The sequence below is a fragment of the Phodopus roborovskii genome, unplaced genomic scaffold (genome assembly GCF_943737965.1).
Source record: "Phodopus roborovskii unplaced genomic scaffold, PHOROB, whole genome shotgun sequence".
Lineage (NCBI taxonomy): Eukaryota > Metazoa > Chordata > Mammalia > Rodentia > Cricetidae > Phodopus > Phodopus roborovskii.
In genome coordinates, this window is record NW_026126547.1 from 3,517,850 (window position 1) to 3,538,599 (window position 20,750).

Genomic DNA, 20,750 nt, shown 5'->3' on the forward strand with positions numbered 1-20,750 from the left:
GTAAAGTATAATTGTATTTGAACCTTAAGCTCTAACTTAAAGTGCCTCTTTTGGTTTCAGGCTTATTTCAAATCTACCACTCTATTTAACCTCACAGTTTCTCTTGTTTGAAATGTCAAGGTCTATGTGCTGCTGGGCCACCATTATGTTTTGAAAACATATCCCTTCTCTGCATTCATATACTTATTATTGGAAGATGTTCCTTTGAACATACATTGCTTCTTAAGTGTCACCCATATCCTCTTTAGATGATATGTAGCAGAGGTCTTGTACCTGGACTTCAGAGTCAATAATGAAGTGAGTAAAGACTTTGGGGACAGCTGAGATTGAGCACATGCTATTTACATAAGAAAAGGCCTTGAATGGTGAGATTTAGGTGCTGAGCATGGCAAGCTATGGACTGAACTGTTCTGTCTCATAGTTCAGACACTGAAGCTTTAGTCACCCACACAACTGTACCAATGGCAGAACCTTTACCGATTAAAGTTAAAAAAACATCCCAAGGGAAAATCTTTGATTTAATAGACCCCTTGCAAGGAAAAGGAGATACACCAGAGTGCTTCTCTGTTCTGCTAGAACACATTTAAGAACGGTCTTCTGCACATCATGAAGATGTCCCTTCTCTACCTCTGATCCCAGCCAACCCAGGACCTTTTATGAAGGTCTCTGATCTTCAGATCAGTGAGAAAATACATTTGTGTTATTTCACGGACCCACTGCATAGTGCTTTATTGCTGTAGCCCAACTAATGTTCTTTATGTTTCCAGACATGGTTTCCTTTGATTATTTGGTGCTATTTCACATTGGAGTTAAGGTCCTCACTAGAAAACTCCAGTGTTTGGACCTTGATGGAAGCCATTCTTTCTTTCTTAACTATTCCTTTGCCTTTATGAAGAGCAATCTTCATTTTGTCTGACTGTACAAAGCATCAGTTGAGGCAATGATAGCATGCAGTTCTGCCCTTTCCTTGTTCTACTGTCCTTTACTAACCTTAATGACAATAGGTCAGGGTAAATCTTGGAGTCAGTGTAAATTCTCAGCTTCGTTCTTCTTCAGAGTCATTTTGACTTTCTAGGGCTTATGGGCTTCACACAAATTTTTAAAATTTGCTTATTTCTACAAAGTGCATGCTAAGATTTTGGTTGGTATTACATTTTTTAGGAAAAAAGGTGAAAAGGTGAATTATGATCTGATTTACAACTCCACATGAGTGACTTGTTTAAAGTATACAAGTCATCAGTTTTGCCTTATTCACAGTTGTAAATTATAGTTAACACTAATCATCATAATCAATCAATATTTTTCTTCACCTCAAAAAGAAAAATCTGTGTCTTCTACTCCCTCTACTATTTCCCTCTACTCTCAGTGCTGGACTTCAGCAGTCTCCTCTCTTTTCTATAGATTTCAGTACTGTGGACAGTTCCTTTAAAACTAGGATTTGTGAAGCTTATAGTTGTATGTGTTAGTGTCTAATGTGTAGACGGGAATTTCTGTCCCACCCAGTCCTGCAGTTATTTAATTCCAAATAAACACACAGAGGTTTGTATTAATTATAAACCGTTTGGCTGATGGCTTAAGCTTCTTACTGGCTAGATCTTTCTTAATTATTAACCAATTCTATTAATCTATGTATGTCCACATGGTCTTGGCTTACCAGAGAATTCCTGGACATCCTACCTTCCCATTAGCTACATGGCATCTCTCTGGTGACTCACTATCTACCTCCCCTCTCAGAATTCTCCTAGTTTGGTAACCCTGCCTATACTTCTGGCCTGTCTATTTTTTTTTAATCAATCAATAAGAGAATCATTTATTCACTACATTCAGAAGGACATCTCTCATAATCTATGTTTGTGTGCATGAGTATGTATTTGTGTGCATGTATGTGTGTATATGTGTTTATATGTATATATGTACCTATGTATGTATGTGTTTGTCTGTATATGTGTGTATATTTGTCTATATATGTGTACCTTCATCTGTGTGTGTGCCTGTATATGTACCTGTGTGTGTGTGCAAGCACACACAGTTTTTTTCTTTTTACTTAGAAATGTCTTGGAGGTTCCTTTATATGGTATCCAACAATATTTCATGTTTTACATTAGTGGTTGACTTATATATTCATGCATTGATAGATATTTATATTATTTATGTGTTTCAGCTACTACAGATGGTGCAGTATTTGTGTACAAGTTTTTTTTTTCAGGTGTGCATTTTTTTTTTCAAAGACTTTCCTTAGGTTGTATGGCAATTTTATTTAGCATTTTAAAGAATTGTCAATTGTTGGATGTTCTGCCTAAGTGGACATGTTAGAAAAAAACCTATAGAAACCTACCATTTTCATTAGCTTTTACTTGTCTTACGAATCACAAACTTTGGATCACATTATGAGTCTCCCACTAGCTTTATGGCAGTGGCTTCTCTGCTGGTGGGTTATGGTGACAATGGTCTTGGAGGCCACTTTAGCTGAGATCATTAGATTGCTTAGCCTGCAGATGTCTCTGATTAGGATTATCATTCTATTTTTTCTTCCTGTCTGCAAGTTTTTATTTTTTTATTTTTAGTTTACATATTGAGCCAAGTTTCCTTTCCCTCCTTCTCTCCCTCCCTCTCTCCCTTTTTCCCTCTCTCCCCCCCCTCTCATGTACTCCAACCACCCTCCCCTCCTACCCCACCCCCACTCCACATGTAGGGTGATGCCATCCAGGAGGGGTCATTTAAATCTGTCAAGTCATTTGAAGTAGGGACTAGGACTTCTCTCCTGTCTCTAGGTTAAGGGAGTATCCCTCCATGGGGGATGTGCCCTCAAGGTCTTTTTGTGCACCAGGAATACATCCTGGTTCTGCTGTCTGAGGTCCCTCAGACCGCTCAGGCCTTCTAGCTGAGACCCATGTTCAGGGGGTCTGAGTCAGTCCCATGCTGGATTCCCAGCTGTAAGTCTGGGGGCCCGTCAGCTCCTCCTTGTTCAGGTTAGCTGTCTCTATGTGTTTCTGCAGCGTGGTCTTCTCCTCCCTCTCTGCATCTGGATTCTAGTTTGGCTCAGTGTTTAGTTGTGGGTGTTTGCTTCTGTTTCTAACAGGTACTAGATGAGGGCTCCATGATAGTGGATAAGTTGGTAGCCTTTCCACTGTTGCTCAGATTGTTAGAGTCAGTCTTGTAGGTCTCTGGACATTTCTTTAGGTTCAGTTTTCTCTTCAAACCAATAATGGCTCCCTCTTTTGTGTTTTCTTTCTCTTTCTCTCCCCCCCCTCTCTCTTTCTTTTCTGTTTTCTATTCCTCCCCTGACTCATTCCTCCTAGTCCCAAGTGCTTTCCTCTCCTCCCCCCTCTCCTTCTCCTAGTTCCCTCTCCACTCACTGCCCCCTCCCCCACTCCCCATGTGCTCTGGAGAACTTGTCCCTTCCCCCTTCTGTGAGGGACCTTATATGAATCTCTTAGAATCCACCTTGTATCCTAGTTCCTCTGGCGGTTGCCTGCAAGTTTTGAGGGTTTATTTTTTTCTCTTTAGTACTTAAAATTTCCTCTCCCTCCCTCCCTCCTTCCCTCCCTCCCTCCCTCCTTCCATCCCTCCCTCTCTCCCCCCTTTCCCTTTCTCTTCCCCTCTTCCTCTCTGCTTCCTTCTCTCCCACTCTTTTCTGTCCATCTTTGTACTGAGGATGGAACTCATGTCCTATTTCATCCCTGCTAGGCAAGTGCTCTTCCGCAGACCTCACTCTCCGATCTTTTCTCTTTTGAGACAGTCTCACTGCATAGCCCAGGCCTTCTCCTACCCCCATAATCCAGCCTGTACCTTGCCAGGAGCAGAGATTCAGGTAGGCAGCACTTTGTCCATCTTTACCGTGAGTTTGATTTGTGTTTTCCTCCTACAGACCCTTCAGTCAGGCCCTCACATAGTGATGTGTAATGCACGCAATTGTAATACAATAGCAGCACCAGGCCAGACATGGTCTAGAGCACTAGATAAAGGACTTGTTCATTTTTATGTTGTATACATCTATGTGTATCCATGTGTGTGAATGCTCATTGCATGTGTATGTATGTGTGTGTATATGTGTCTGTACTTCCCTGACATGTGTCATTGGAACAAGCTCATGCAATGCTACACTCTAGCTACAGAGAACATGAGAATTCCCTCATGCCTTTCCTGAAGTCACTCCCTGCCTACATGCTGTCCACACCAATCATTGACCTGTCCTCTTCAGCTTTGTCATTTTGAGAATGTCAGTGGAATGGAACTTTATGGAATTTGTTTGTGGTTTTCTTTCTTAGTTTCTTTCTTTCTTCCCTCCTCCTTCTCCTCTTCCTCCTCCTTCTCCTCCTCCTTCTTTTCCACCATGCTCTCTTTCTCTCTCTCTCTCTCTCTCTCTTTTTTTTTTTTTTTTGAGACGGTATCTCTGTGTGACAGCCCTGGCTGTCCTGGAACTCACTTTGTAGACCAGACTGACTTCAAACTCACAGAGATCCACCTACCTCTGACTCTCAAGTACTGGGATTAAAGGCATGCACCACACCATCAGGCTTTTATTTTAGTTTTTACAAATTTGTTTGAACTTTATTTACAGCTATTGAATTTGTATACAACGATGCATTTTTGAATAAAGGTCTTTCATTGCTTCTTTCTTTTAAAAAATATTTAGTGATGTTAATATTATCTGTAAATGTGTATTTGCCTGCATGTATGCCTGTGTACCACATGTGTGTCTGGTGCCTGAGGAGGAAATAATAGGGCTTTGGATCCTTTGGGAGTGGAGCTATAGATGCTTTCAAGTCATCATGTGGGTGTTGGCATCAAACCTGGGTCCTCTGCAAAAACAATTGCTCTTAAGTGCTGAGGCATCCCTGCAACCCAGCATTACTTCTGTTTAAATTCATGCATCCTTATTTCCATTTTGCCCTCATACCTTGGGTGGTTGCAGCAGACTTTGAGAAGGCATGGGGAGGAAGCTCTGCTGTTGCTGGCTCCTGATCTTTGTCGGAAAGCCTTGAGGTTCGCTGGCAAAGGGAAGTTAGTGGCAGGTGTTTTGCAAGCGTTCCTTACCAGCTGAGGAAGTTGATGTCATTTACAGGAACCTTTTACTATGAACAGACACTGGACTTAGCAAATGCTGCTTCTACAGCTAATAGCATGTGCTTTCTCCTGTTTAGACAGGTCATGCCAAATGATCTGTTGAGTAGTTGTTCATGGATGTTCATATTCAGCAGATGAATAGTCTTCTCATGACTAACTGCTTGGAATATTCTGGCTTCATCAACTCCCATTCTCTCTTACTGAGATATTTCTGATTCTTGTTCCTCTGGGCCTTTACACATGTACGTACCTCCATGCCCAGCAGAGACTCCCCAGTTCTTCCTATTCTTGAGCTATTTCTCAGCTATCAGCTATAAGCCCCTCTCCGTCACCTGGTATTATTGTCTCTTAGCATCTATCTCTATGCACAATCCTCTCTGTTTCCTGTTCATGTTCACTGATGCCTAGTCTCTGCACCTTGCATGGGGTGTGCGTTATAGTACATGTTAAATAAATGAAAAAATTGCTAACTAATATATAAATTTTTGTGCATTACCAAAAATGAAGAGAATGAGCAAACTTTTCTAATTTTTAAAATATTTTTATGTTTTTTACACATTATTTATTTACTTATTTTTTATGTTCCAATCCCAGTTCCCCCTCCCTCCTCTCACCCCTAATTCCTCTACTTTCCCCTTCCTCCCATCTGCTCCACAGAGAGGGTAAGTCCTCCCCTAGGAAATTCACTAAGTCTGTACCATCATCTCTTTGAGGCAGGACCAAGGCACTTCACCCACACATCTCTGTGTCTAGACTGGGCAAGGTATCTCTCCATATAGAATGGGCCCCATTCAGTCAGTTTGTGCATTAATATTGGATCTTGGATCCTCTCCCAGTGGCCTCATATATTGTTCTAGTCACACCATTGTCACCTGTATTAAGGCAGTCTAATTTGATCTTATGCAGGTTTCCCATTTGTCAGACCTGAGCCAGTGATCTCTCACTAGCTCAGGTCAGCTGATCCCGTGGATTTCCCCATCATGGTCTTGACTCCTTTGTTCATATTTCACTCCTCTCTTACTTCAATTGTACCCCAGGAGCTTAGACCATTGGTTAGTTGTGGATTTCTGTATCTGTTTCCATCTGTTTCTGGAAGAGGGTTGAGGCTTCTCTGGGGTTATGGATTGTAGACTGGGTATCTTTTGCTTTATATCTGATATCCACTTAGGAGTGAGTACATACTGTATTTTTCTGTCTGGTTTTGGGTTATCTCACTTAGGATGATTTTTTTCTAGTTCTATCCATTGGCCTGTGAATTTTAGGATGTCATTGTTTCTTACCAGTGAGTAGTACTCCATTGTGTAAATATATCACATTTTCTTTATTCATTCTTCAGCTGAGGGACATCTAGTTCTTTCCAAGATCTGGCTATTACAAATATTGTTGCTATGAACATAGTTGAATAAATGTCCTTGTGGTGTGAATGTGCCTCTTTTGGGTATATGCCCAACAGTAGTATTGCAGGGTCTTGAGGTAGGTTGATCTGTAATACTCTGAGGAAACACCATAATAATTTCCATAGCAGCTGTACAAGTTTGCACTCCCATCAGCAATGGAGGAGTGTTCCCCTCTCTCCACATCCTCTCCAGTACAAGCTGTCATGGATGTTTTTGATCTTAGCCTCTCTGATCAGTGTAAGATGGAATCTCAGAGTGGTTTTGATTTATATTTACCTGATGATTAAGGATGTTGAGCATTTCCTTAAGTATCTTTCTGCCATTTGAGATTGTTCTGTTACAAATTCTCTGTTTATATCTCTACCCCATTTTTAAAATTGGATTATTTGGTAGTTTGATTTCTAGTTTCTTGAGTTCTTGGTATATTTTTGGAGATCAGTTCTCTGTCAGATGTGGAGTTGGTGAAGATCTTTTCTCATTCTGTAAGGAGGAGTCATTTTGTCTTGTTGACCACGTTCTTTGCTTTACAGAAACTTTTCAGTCTCAGGAGGTCCCATTTATTAATTGTTGTTCTCAGAGTCTGCGCTACTGGTTTTCTATTTAGGAAGTGGTCTCCTGTGCTTTTGCATTCAAATGTATTTCTCACTTTCTCTTCTATGAAGTTCAGTGTGGATGGATTTATATTGAAGTCTTTGATCCATTTGAACCTGAGTTTTGTGCATGGCAATAGATATGGATTATTTGCATTCTTCTACCTGTTGTCAGCCAGTTATACCAGCACCATTTATTGAATATATTTTCTTTTTCCATTTTATATTTTTAACTTCTTTGTCAAAAATTAGGTATTCATAGGTGTGGGTTGATATGAGAGTCTTTGATTCAATTCCATTGGTCCACCTGTCTTTTTTTCTTTTTCTTTTTTATACCCATACTAAGCTGTTTTCATTATGATAGCTCTATAGTAGGACTTGAAGTCTGGGATGGTGATGCCCCCAGATAATCCTTTGTTGTACAGGATTGTTTTGGGCTATCCTGTTTTTTTTTTCTCCCTCCAAATGAAGTTGAGTATTGCTCTTTCAAGGTCTGTGAAGAATTGTGCTGGAATTTTGATAAGAGATTGCATTGAATTTGTGGATTCCTTTTTTGGTAGATTGCCATTTTTATTATGTTGGTCCTACCTATCCAGGAGCATGGAAGATCTTTCCATTTTCTGATATCTTTTTAAAATTTATTTCTTTAAAGACTTGAAGTTTTTGTCATATAGGTCGTTCACTTGTTTGGTTAGAGTTACCCCATAATATTTTATGTTATTTGTTTCTATTGTGAAGGGTGATGTTTCTCTGATTTCCTTCTCAGCCCATTTTTCATCTGTATATAGGAGGACTACTGATTTTTTTGGAGTTAATCTTGTATCCTGCTATATTACTGAAGGTGTTTGTCAGCTGTAGGAGCTCTCTGGTAGAATTTTTGAGGTCACTTATGTAAACTACCATATTATCAGTAAATAGTGAGTGTTTGACTTCTTGTTCCTAATTTGTATCCCTTTGATCTCTTTTTGTTGTCTCATTGCTATAGCTAAAACTTCAATACTATGTTGAATAGATATGGAGAGAGTGGACAACCTTGTCTTGTTTCATGATTTCAATGGGATTGCTTTGAGTTTTTCTCCATTTATTTTGATGTTGGCCGTTGGATTACTGTATATTGCCTTTATTATGTTTAGGTATGCTCCCTGTATCCCTATTCCCTCCAACACCTTTATCATGAAGGGGTGTTGAATTTTGTCAAAGGCTTTTTGAACATCTAGTGAGATGATCATGTAGTTTTGCTTTTTCAGTTTGTTCATATTGTATATTGATGAATTTTCATATGTTGAACCATCCCTGCATCTCTGAGATGAATCCTACTTGGTCATGGTGGATGAATTTTTCTGATGTGTTCTTGAGTTCGGTTTGCCAGTATTTTATTGAGTATTTTTGCATCTATGCACATGAGAGAAATTGGTCTATAATTCACTTTCTTAGTTGTGTCTTTGTGTGGTTTGAGTGTCAGGGTAATTGTAGCCTCAAAAAAAAAAAAAAAAAAAAAAAAAAAAAAGAATTTGGCAATATACCTTCTGTTACTTTTGTGTGAAATAATTTGAGGAGTATTGGTATTAGATCTTTGATTATCTGGTAGAATTCTGCACTGAATACATCTGGGCCTTGGCTTTTTTTTTTTGGTTGGTAGACTGTTGATAACTGTTTCTATTTCATTAGGAGTTATAGGTGAATTGAAGTTGATTATCTGTCCTTGACTTAATTTTGGTATGTGGTGCTTATCTAGAAACTTGCCCATCTCCTTAAAGTTTTCCAATTCTGTGGAGTACAGGTTTTTGAAGTATGACCTGATTATTCTGTGGATTCCTCAGTGTCTGTTATGTCCCCCTTTTCATTTCTGATTTTGCTCATTAGAATATTCTCTCTCTGTCTTTTGGTTAGCTTAGATAAAGGTTTATCTATTTTGTTACATTGATTCTTTGCATTATTTTTGTTGTTTCTATTTTATTGATGTCAGTCCTCAATTTGACTACTTTTTACAGTCTACTCCTTCTGGGTGAGTTCCTTCTTTTTGTTCTAGTGCTTTCAGCTGTTCTGTTAATTCATTAGCGTGTAACTTTTCCAGCTTCTTTATGTAGGCATTTAGTGCTGGGAACTTTCCTTTTAGCACTGCTTTCATTCTGTCCCATACGTTTGGGTATGCTGTGTCATTATTTTCATTAAAGTTTAGGAAGTCTTTTATTTCTTTATTTTTTTCCTTGACCTATTGGTGATTCAGTTCAGCATTGTTCAATTTCCATGTGTTTATGGACTTTCTGAAATTAATGTTGCTGTTGAATTCTAACTTTAAGCTGTGGCAGCCTGATAGGGCATAAGGGTTTATTCCATTTTTTTTTTTTTTTTTATCTATTGAGGTTTGCTTTGTTACTGAGTATGTGGTCGATTTTTGAGAAGGTTCTAAGAGGTGTTAAAAAGAAAGTATATCCTTTTGGGTCTGGGTGGAATGTTCTATAGACGTCTATTAAGTCCATTTGAGGCATAACCTCTGTTAGTTTCCTTATTTCTCTGTTAAGCTTCTGTCTGGCAGATCTGTCCAGTGGTAAGAGTGGGTGTCGAACTCTTCCACTATTAGTGTTTGGGTTTGATTTGAGATTTAATTTTCAGTAATGTTTCTTTTTACAAATGCAGGAGCATAGATGTTCAGAACTGAGATTTCCTCTTGATGGATTTTTCCTGTGATGACTATGAAATGCCCTTTAAAAAAAATCTTTTTTGGTTGATTTTAGTTTGAAGTCTATTTTGTTAGATATTAGGATAGCTACACCAGCTTGTTTCTTAGTTCGTCCATTTGATTGGAAAATTATTTTCCCAACCCTTTACTCTGAGATAATGTCTGTCTGTGAGGTTGAGGTGTGTTTCTTGTATACAGCAGAAGGATGGATTCTGTTTTCACATCCAGTCTGTTAACCTGTGTCTTTTTATAGGTGAATTGAGACCATTTATATTAATGATATTAATGGCCAGTATTTGCTAGTTCCTGTAATTTTTGTTTTTGTTGTAGGTGATGCCATTTTGTGTTCAGTTCTTTGGGGTTTGCTGCTGTAAGCTCATCTATTTACTGTGTTCTTGTGGATGTAGATGATTTCCTTGGGTTGATGTTTTCCTTCTAGTTCTTTCTGTAAGGCTGGATTTGTGGATAGGTATAGGTCTTAAGTTTGTATGTTCTTAATTTTCCTTTTCCTAAAGCATACTTGATATTTACTCTTTGTTTATAGTTGTTTCAAGCCTAAATCTTTTCTTTAGACTAAAAGGGGAATTGTGAGATATTCACCCTGCACACCTATTGCACTGACCATGCCCATTGAGGTGTGAGGACAGGTGCAGGCGTGACCTGTCAGAACTAGGTCTGGGGTCTTGGACCCCAGACCCCAGCTCTCTCTCTTGCTTCCTGGTCAGAGACAGAGAGCATCTGGAGGTATCCTTGGGACAGGAACCTGCTGGTGGTCATCTGTTTCTGGTGTAAGTGATTTCTCCCCAAATAAACATCCATCAGCCTGTCGTTTTCCCAGATTCTTATTTATCCACACTATAGATAGGTATTGTTTAAATTTGGTTAAATTTGGAATATTTTGTTTTATCTATCTGTGGTTATTGAAAGCTTTGCTGGGTAAAGTAGTCTGGGCTGGCATCCGTGGTCCTTTAATGTCTGCATAACCTCTGACTGGGACCTTCTGGATTTCATTGTTTCCATTGAGAATATTGAGTTTCCATTGAGTATAATTCTGATAGGTCTGCCGTTATATGTTACCTGGCCTTTCTCCTTTGCAGCTCTTAATATTCTTTATTTTGTATATTTATTGTTTTAATTATTATGTGTTAAGGGAACTTCTTATTTTTTGTTCCAGTCTATTTGGTATTCTGTAAGCCTTTTGTATTTTCTTTTTTTTTTCCTTTTTTATTTATTTATTTTTATTTAATTTTATATAACAAAGTCCAATTAAATGAAAACAAACATTTATACACAATATTTGGGAATTTGGGCGTCGTTCTTTCCAAACTACTTCCTGCTGGTAAGGGGCGCTGTCTTGGGGGATTCGAAGAAGATTCAGATATCCTAGCTGTAGTCTGCAGGGCTGTTTTGTCCAGCTGTTTGGAATGTAGGATCAGCTTGTACTCTGTTTCAGGCGGTCTGGCGTGATCAAACCACATTAGTCTGCAAGGAATCCACATCTTTTCATTTTCTGTGGAAACAAAAATAGAAATCCTTTTCCCCAGTAACTTGTTCTTCAACTTAAATTTTGGAGTCAAAGCGTTTTTTTTTTTTTAATTTCTTATTTTACATGTCGATCCCAGTTCCCTCTCCCTCCCTCCCTCCCTCCCTCCCTCCCCTCCAGCCCTCCCTCCCTCCTTCACTCCCTTTTGCCCTCTCTGCCCTCTCCCATGCACTCTAACCACCCTCTCCTCCCAACCCCCCACCACAATACCATATGTAGGGGAATGCCATCCAGTTGGGGTCATGTAGATCTGACAGGTCCTATGAAGTAGGGACTAGGGCATCTCTCCTATCTCTAGAATAAGGCAGTTATCCCTCCATGGGGGATATGTTTGCAAAGTCCTTTTGTGCACCAGGGATACATCCTGGCTCCACTGTCTGAGGTCTCTTAGACTAAGCCTTTTGTATTTTCATAGGCATATCTTTCTTTAGGTTGGGAATGTTTTCATCTATGATTTTGTTGAATATACTTCCCGTGCCTTTGAGCTGGGCTTCTTCTTCTTATCTATCCATATTATTAAGTCCTGTCTTTTCATGGTGCCCCAGAATTCCTGCATGCTTTGTGTTAAGGATTTGTTGGATTTAAAATTTTCTTTCACCGATGAATTTATTTCCTCCAGGTTATCTTCAATGCCTGAAGTTCTTTTATCTCTTGTATTCTGTTGTTTATGCTTACATTTGTGGTTCCTGATCATTTACCCAGATTTTCCATTTCCAGAATTCTCTCACTTTATGTTTTCTTTATTGCCTTTATTTCAGATTTCAGGTCTTGAATAATTTCCTTCACTTGTTTGTGTTTTCTTGGTTTTTTGAAGAGATTTGTTGATATCTTCCAATTTTTTTCTTCATTTCTTTAAGGGCCTCAACTATTTTTTATTTTTTAGATTGTTTTCTTCTACTTCATCTGTGTTGTGGATGTTCAGATCTTGCTGTTGTAGCACCACTAGTTTCTAGTGGTGCTGTACTGCTCTTTATATTCTTGAGTGTGTCCTTACCTTATTGTCTATGCATCTCTTCCTCTAATTGGTACAGGTGGGGCTTGTGCTTCAAGGATTCCCTCTTTCGCCAATAGGCATGGTTGAGGGCTGTGGCTCCGTTAATTGCTCCTGCAGGCACAAGTAGAACAGAGCTTCTGGTGGAAGTGGGCCCAATGCTGAGGTGGTCACTCCTTGAGGTGCAGGCGGGGCTACAGCGATGGTGGAAGCTCCTCCTGTTGGAGGTGTAGACGAGGATGAGTTGATGTAGTAATGGGGTAACTGCCAGCGAAAAATGCTGGCTGGCACACAGGTGCTCTTTCCCAGAGGAACTTGTTAAAATAATTTCTGGAAGCTACTGCTGGAAAGTGCTGCTGTTGCTTCACAGGGTGATCACTCCTCACTCCTGGGGCTGAGGCTTCAGCCTCCCTCTGACACTGCTCCCGGTTCTGAGGCTCCTGGCTTCCTTGGCACTGCTACAGGCCTGAAGCTTGGGCCGTCCTTCTGATGCTGCTTTCAAACTGGGATTCTGGCCTTTCACTGATGCTGCTCTGGGCCCGAAGATCTGGCTGCCCTCTGACAATGCTGCTCTGGGTGTGAAGCTTGGGCCTTCCTCTGACGCCTCTTCCGGGCTGAGATTCGGACCTCTCAATTTTTCTGAGCTTACATGTTCAAATTAGAGATGATTTCTATTCTGGATGATGGTCAAAGGTTTTTCTGGCGGGTGGTAGGCTTGGAACCTTGTGTGTATTTCACTGAAGACACTTTGGTACAACCCTTTTAAACACCAGGGAAACCGATTCCTGTAAGAGCTCTTTCACCTGTGGTATTTATTCTTTGTGTCTGAAGTTTGTCTAGGTTCCAAACTGCAACTGATGACAGCAAAGTCAGTAGCCTGGTATTTTTAAAAGAGCTACAGGACCTGGCTGAGGACATTTTTGAAACAATGCACAAGGCAAAGAGCTTACAAAACCTCTGGCTGAAAAGGTCAGACACTCCAGGTAAGATCCTGAAAAGGTAACCTTGTTTTCTTGGACACAGTGAGAACCCTTTATGCTATATGCTTCTCAAGGGGTTAGGAGAAGGTGCGCTCCCTGCTGAGTGAGGCCAGCACTGCTTGCTGTTATGGAGGGTGGGATTGGATATTCCTCCCTGGGAGGCATGAGGGGTACAAAGGAGGAGTTAGTCCGCCCTCCCATAGATTGAGGCCCACTCAGCTTAATCACTTTTTCTAAGGCCATCCACTTATCCCATGTTGTTTTCCATATTTAAGAACTATCCACACCTTCTCTACACACATCCGTGACTCCCCCTTTTCACTGGATATATGACTTGGTTTTTGAGATAAAGTCTCAATAAAAGGCAGGTGCCCTTCTGCAACAGGTGAGGGAGTTCTGTTGGGTTCTGTCATGGGGTCAGGGTTCATGCCTGTAAACTCAGCATTTGGGGACCGTGGCAGGACAATATTGAGTTCAAGGCCAGCCTGGGCTATCTTGTCTCAATAAACAATACCATTTATTTTTTTGGGGGGGTGGAGTGCAGTTTTTTAAAGATATGATTGAAAGAACTAATTATCTTCAGATGGATATATCTATTTTCAGTTTATAATTCTCTGAGCTATTTCCCATAGCATATGTTATTTAAAAATCTGAAAAACAATACTTTTACTTTTCATTCTCATCATATCTGAAGGGTTTACTTGTTTGTTTTCTGAGGAAGGGTCTTACTTTGTTGCCCTGGATGACCTGGAACTTACTATGTAAAACAGACAGGTTCTGAATTGAGCAACACTTCTGCCTCTGTTTCCTGAGTGTTGGGATTGCGGATGTTGTTGTGGGATATTAGTTAAAGATATGTTACATTTATTTATGCTGTGGAATATTTGTTTAATGGTGCAAAATGTGTTGCATTCTTTTATGTTGCATTTGTTTAACTCTGTGAAGCTGTGTTACTTTGCTTCTCTAAAACATCTGGTTGGTCTAATAAAGAGCAGAACAGCCAATAGGTAGGCAGGAGAGAGAAATAGGTGGGGCTTAGAGGCAGAGAGAATAAATAGAAGAGAGAAGAGGGAGGGTCGAGAAAATGAGGAGAGAAGGATGCCAGGGGCCAGCCATCCAACAACACAGCCAGCCATGGAGTAAGAAGGAGGGAAAGAGATGTAGAATAAAGAAAGATAAAAGCACAGAGGCAAAAAGTAGATGGGATAATTTAAGTTAAGAAAAGCGGGCTAAAAATAAGCTAAGACTAGGAATTCATAAGTAAGAATAAGTTTTCGTGTATTTATTTGGGAGCTGGGTGGCAGGCCCCAAATGAGCATAGAATAAAAACAACCAAATACAGATTGTGCCAACATAACCAGCTTGTTCTTCTTTATTTCTATTCACTTTTTTTCATTTTGTGTCAAGTACTAACAATGCCAGGTGTAATTAGAGGTTGGCAAAAATACTGGACCAAGTATCACACTTTATTTATTATTTGTTCTCTAGGAAATTATGTCAATGAGATTTGGGATATGGCAACAACAGTTGTCTTCATATTTCTTCTCCTATTTGTTCACCTTTGTATTTTGAGCCTGGCTGTTTCATTTCATTTATAGAGTGAAGCAGGCATTCTGGGGTCTGACCTTCTTGTAACGAGTACTAAAACCCTTTTTTAACCTTTTGTTAAATTTTAAGTGTAAGTTCTTATTAGCCACGTTGGGCGCCATTTGTAACGAGTACGGGTTTTTCTGCCTGCCGCCCATTCTTGTCCTGCTGCCGTGCCAGCCCCAAATAATACACAGAGACTCTGTATTTGGTACAATACTGTTGGCCCTGTTACTTGTTTCTTATCGGCTAGCTCTGTCTTTAATTATTAACCCATTTCTGCTGATCTATGTATTTTCACATGGCCTTCTCTTACCGGGGAGGCGGCTGGCGTCCAGCTCTCTCCAGACTCTCCATCTTCATTCCTCCTTACTACTTCCTCTTTCCTCCTTGTCTCCTAGTCCCTCCTATCTTCCTTTCCTATTGGCCAACAGTGCTTTATTATTAACCAGTATGAGAAACATATATACATAATGGTATCTCCCATCACCTTCTGATCTGTTAAATGTGTTTTATTGTAGGTTCCTCTTATGGCTCCAGTTTTTTAACAGTGAGTATCCCCAGCAACATTGGAAACACAGACACATGATTCACTGTCCTTTTTTAGCTGTGTTTATATTTCCAAGGACTCTATTAATCATTTGCTTTTTTCATAACAATTGTGTAGGGTGGAATTCAACAGAAATAAATTTGCATGAGATATAGATTGAAAGATAGTTTTTAATTTCTTAAGTCAGAGCTCTGGGTCTTTGAGGAGGACAGGGTGGGAGCAGAGACTGTGGGTGGTAGGTGGTAACCAGGTTGCTTTGGGGGGATTTAAGTCAACATGAATTCAAAATTGGTGAGATTTGTGTTTGGCATATTACTTTTGACTTGCTTCAAATGCAGGGCTTTCAGTTAAGGTCAAGGTTGTAATCATCTGTACAGGTACCAGGTTGTCACAGCTAGGGTGGAGAGGCCATACTTTGTTTCTGGTGAGTAGGGATGGACACGCTGCTAAATATATTTCAAAGATAGCCTCAAACAGAGACTCACTCAGCCACCAGCAGAGTCAAGAATGTAGGGATGCAGGCAAAGGGTGAACTTGTCAACTGTCAACAGTGAGGTCCTTGCCTGCTCACCCTGCTACACCAGACACTCAAAGCCCAGGTGTTTTTGGTAGCACTGTGCTCTGACATTGTGTCTGAGCAATTCTCAGATGGCTCGAAAGCACCTCAAGGAAATGTGTACATAAAAAAAACCATTAGAAGAGCCAATGATAAGGTCCAACCATTGTTGTGGATGGAGCAGGGATGCCTGTGCTTCCACTAATTGACACCCAACTGTAACCAGACACCTACCCTAACTGCTACATTAGGGCAGAGGGATTGATTCACCAAGGTTAGTGCAAGCACTATTTTAATGATCAAACTAGCATTTTTAAGGGAATTATAAGTAGCTCTTATAAATGTCAGATGGCTTGTGACAACAAAAGCTTGATACAATCAATTTTGAAAAACAACTTGATGCCCTATGTGTCCTTTCTGACAATGTAATTTACTTTCACATATAAATAGGTTATTTTTAAAGAAGGATAATTTTAATATTCAAAACTTGGATAAGTAATTGTTGATGCCCTACTTTATACAGTCAACAATTAAAATGGAAAAAGATTATGATAACTGTGGAAAGTAGAAACTGCCATTATATCTGTTATCTGATTATTATGCACAGATGTAGAGGCAGTGTGTACGGTGAACTGTAGTATGGCCACAGCAAAGAATGATTTTGAACTCCCAATACTCCTGTCTCTTCAGCTTCCTAGTGCTGAGATTCCAAGTGTGGTCTACCATTTTTGGTTTTCTGCTTGATTTTCATTTAGAGTAGAATGTTCTGTGTGATAATCTCAGTAGATGAGTGAAACTTGAATTATATCTTTACAAGACTCTTTCTTTTCTTTTTTTTAAGCTGTGTGGTGAGCAGAAGAAAGGGGAGAGGAAAAATCATGAGATGGGCTGGGGCGTGTTAGTGTTCCATCAAGGCGGTGCTGTTAAGGAGGGTGTGATGACACAAACTGGGCGTCGAAGGAAATAGTCTGGGATAGAAGTATGGATGTGGAAGGTGTTGGGGAAGAAGTGATGGAGAGTGTAGATGGAGGTGAGGCAGAGAACGTATCTCAGAAGGTGTGTGAAGCTAGCGGTAGGGAGAGAAGGAAGCAGAGCTGTGTGGAAGCCCAGAAAAAGTGTTTTTAAGTACTGGTATGGTTCAAGTGCGAGCAGCAAGCAAGCAACAGCCTACTGGGGTGGGTGATATTGACAAGAAAAGTTCTAATAGAGGAGGGAAGGTGGGAGTGTGACTCTTGTCTCTTGGGAAAGAAAAGGAAGGGTCAGGAGACGGGTTATACAATTCCAGGAGGATGTTCAGAAAGCGGAAAGACCAGGTATAGAAGCTGTTTCTGAGCTCAGGTTCCACATCTCCTGCTGGCTGTTTGGTCTAGCCTCAGTTAAGACTGAGAGTCCAGCCTCCTGATCACAGCACCCCACACCAAGGTCATGCTGAGAGGCTTTCCGCTCTGCATCTGTTCTCCATAAGAAGCAAGCTCAACCAGATAGGATGGGGGCTGGCACCAGGAGCAGCCCACCCAGGGTACCACCCATCAGTGGTCCCTGTGACAGCAAACCTGCTCCCCGATGCTTCCTCCTTCTCGTTCTCCTCATTTCTTGCATCTTGTTTTCCCCCTTTTCACTTTTTCTGCTTTTTCTTCTTTCCTTATTTTTTTTAAATGACAGTTTACAGTTATTTTAAACTGAAGGGTTTTGTATTGTTTTTTAGTGATCATTTTAGACATACACATTTCTATTATTTTCAAAACTTTAAAAATAGAAGCAGCCCAACATTTTAAAAATCTTGTCTGTTGAACGTAGGTATGGGCTTCTTATACATCTGAAGCATATTGTTTGTCTATTTGCCTCTTCTTTGCTTGATCAATAAAATAAAGTGGGAAAACTTTTGTGAATTTTTTTCTATCAGATGGATCTCAATAAAACTGAAGATGTGATATCAAAATTGGAAAGCCTCCACCAGCAACCTCATATTTGGCATTTTCTACATTCACTTCCCAGCCTGCACACAACCAGCGCTCACTTGGAAGACAGCATAGATACCGTGGCACACTTTCTCCAGGCAGGCTTGAAGTAAGTGAAAAATAGCAACAAGTAATTATATGTATTATCTTCCATAATTTTAGTGGGGGAATGTTTCACTGAGTAATATTTTCATAAAAGATAACCTACTAATGTCCTGTTGAAACATCTGGAGCTTTTACACCCCCGTCTTTGTCCCTGCCTGAGTGTACATATCTTATCTAGGGGTAATGTTGCTGTTTAGCTCACATTCAACCATTAGAAAGCTAACATCTGATTAACATTTGTTTGGCTTGTGTTGTCTTTGAATGATCGTTTTTAATGACTGCATAATATTCCATTTTGATGAATTAGTATATAATGACTGCATAATATTCCATTTTGATGAATTAGTATATACCATACTATAACTATATTTAATAATAAAACAACCAGCTGTGTTGTTTCTAAGGTTTAGTCCATTAGAAAATTGGCATAATGTAATACTTTTAGCTAATAATGCCCAAGACACTGTGTAGCCTGATATGCTCTGTGTTTTCCTGACAACTTGGGACACAGTTGGTATGATGGCTCTGATTTCATGTTCCTAGGGGCACATTCTGGAGAAGAGCTTTCCATAGTATGCTTTATACTTTTTTTAAAGGCCAGATTATTAACATAACATAGCCCCTTGCGATGTCGACATGGCTGAGGGTTGTCAGGAGTGAATGTCTTAGCCCTCACATTGTGCAGCACAGCTCATCTGAGGATCAGAGCTATTTCAATTATAGAATAAGGGGTTTTAGGCAAGGGTTAGTTGTCACGAAGATGCACTGGATGGCAGAGGATGGATCACACCCTCACATTTCATTATCTTAGATATCTGGACACTGTTGGAGGGAGCTTGCCTCTGACCCAGTGCTCTAAGCACTGGACATACTAGCAGTGGCAAGTGTGAATAGTCAGATTGTTTAGAAGAAAGTGCAAATTGAAACTAGAAGGTATTGATGACAATGGCTGACAGTGACACCTTCTCTGTGGGTCTCATTTCTGTTTTGTATTGTTTCTATGATAGCAAGAAAATCTACTCCTTGTAGGCATTGCTTGCAAGTGATGTTGGGGTTCAGGGATTATTTCACAGACTTGGGATTCCCCTAACTGCACAAAGCTTCAGGGAGAGACTTTCCTTAGTGAGAAACCACATGGAGTTTACCTGTTTGGGACCATGATGTATGGTGGAGTCAGCCTCATGCTGCTAAAACACATGCAGTTCCACCCAAGCTGAAGAGTTTTCTGACCCATAACCATAATTATTTATAAAAACATTATCACTTTAGAAGAAGATCATATACTTATGTATAACATATACCTATGGACTCCCCTTGTCTAAAACTCCTTATTCTGTAAAACAGTTTGAGAATTGGCCTGTGACTTTTTCAGATCCCTGGATAGGGCACAGTGTAGTATGTTCTTCAGGTTAGACTGACTATGGGAACATGAGGCAGCCCAGCTGGCTGCTCATCCCTTTTTCAGTTGTGTACTCTGTCTGGCTTTGTTAGCTGCCAAGAATGGGGAGGCAGACCCAAGGCTGAGCATAAAACAGTAGCCATGACAGAGCACCCCAAAGCAGGGTGTCTATGAAAGCTACTTCGGGGTGTTTCAAGGCAGGAACTCACTTCTGCTTGTTCTCTTGCCCAAGGAATTAGGGTCACATTAAATAGAGAAGAATGCTGACATATTAATGGTCTGGCAACACTCCGGAACAGGGCTGGGGGGCTGGCCAATGGGGACTTAGTCAGTCTGGAGTTCATAGTCTTTGGCTGACTACCAACTCATTCTGCTTGCTTTTGTTTCTGTTCTAGTTCGTTAACATCTCTGGGGGATTTGGATTGGCTACCATTGCACCAGACGGTCTTCCACGTTTCTAGACATGCTCTGAATGTGACCATTTCCACCCTGAGGTTTCTGATGCAGCACAGAGTGGCTGTCAATGGTGAGGCTTCTTGGGGGCTGCACTGAGGTTGTTCCACACTGCAATGCTTTAGCAAGCACAGAGCCACGAGGATTTTCAAGGAAGTGACTAATGAACATCTTGACCTCAAATCCACTCTTTCTGCTAGTGAAAGACACACATGGGAATAAAATTTCCAAGTCAAAACTGACTGACTTTCTATCGCCACTGAAAATTCTGCAGTCATTGATAATAAGAATTGCACTTATATTTCAAACAACTGACTTTTGAATTCCTTAAGTTGTAAACTGTCTTTTAAGGTAAAACAAACCACTTGTTCTGAGATTTTTAACCTTTCATCTCTTTAAGCACCTATTGGGAGGAAATTCCAGTACTCTCCAGATGGAGTTGGAGGCAGTGGGAAAACAGTGAGGTTACTTAAAGAAGTCATGGCATTGTGTAGGTAATAAGTAGCACTCTTCAAGGAGGGGAATGGGATCCTTATTTTATTGACTCAGACGTTATTTTAATTTGCCATTGGATTTAATGTTTTACTTACAAGTTCATTCCCTTTGGCTTTTCCTTTGTTTAATTCTCTATGGGAATTGCAGTGGGAATTAGTACAGTGAGAGGACAGTGAAGTTAGAATTCATTTCTTTATTTCCTATTATCTGTTGTCTGTATGTCCATCTGATCAGTCATCTAGTCACCCATATATGACCTATTTGGCTGTTCATCTGCCCACCTATCTCTCTATTCATTTACATATCAGTTAATTCATTCCCCACCCACTCACCCCATCATTGCTAATCCACCAACTCCACCACCCATTTACCCCTCTATTTCATTTATGAGCCGAAAAG

The 20,750-nt window shown here is 40.2% G+C and overlaps 1 protein-coding gene across 1 annotated transcript in view; it reads left to right on the forward strand.

Annotated features, from left to right (window-relative positions):
* Abca13 (ATP binding cassette subfamily A member 13) overlaps window positions 1-20,750 on the forward strand; it is a 421,036-nt gene that overhangs the window by 35,017 nt on the left and 365,269 nt on the right. Inside the window, 4 exon segments of the mRNA XM_051200607.1 lie at window positions 13,100-13,251; window positions 15,357-15,385; window positions 17,845-18,008; window positions 19,799-19,929. Coding sequence (XP_051056564.1) covers window positions 13,100-13,251; window positions 15,357-15,385; window positions 17,845-18,008; window positions 19,799-19,929 — 476 coding nt within the window.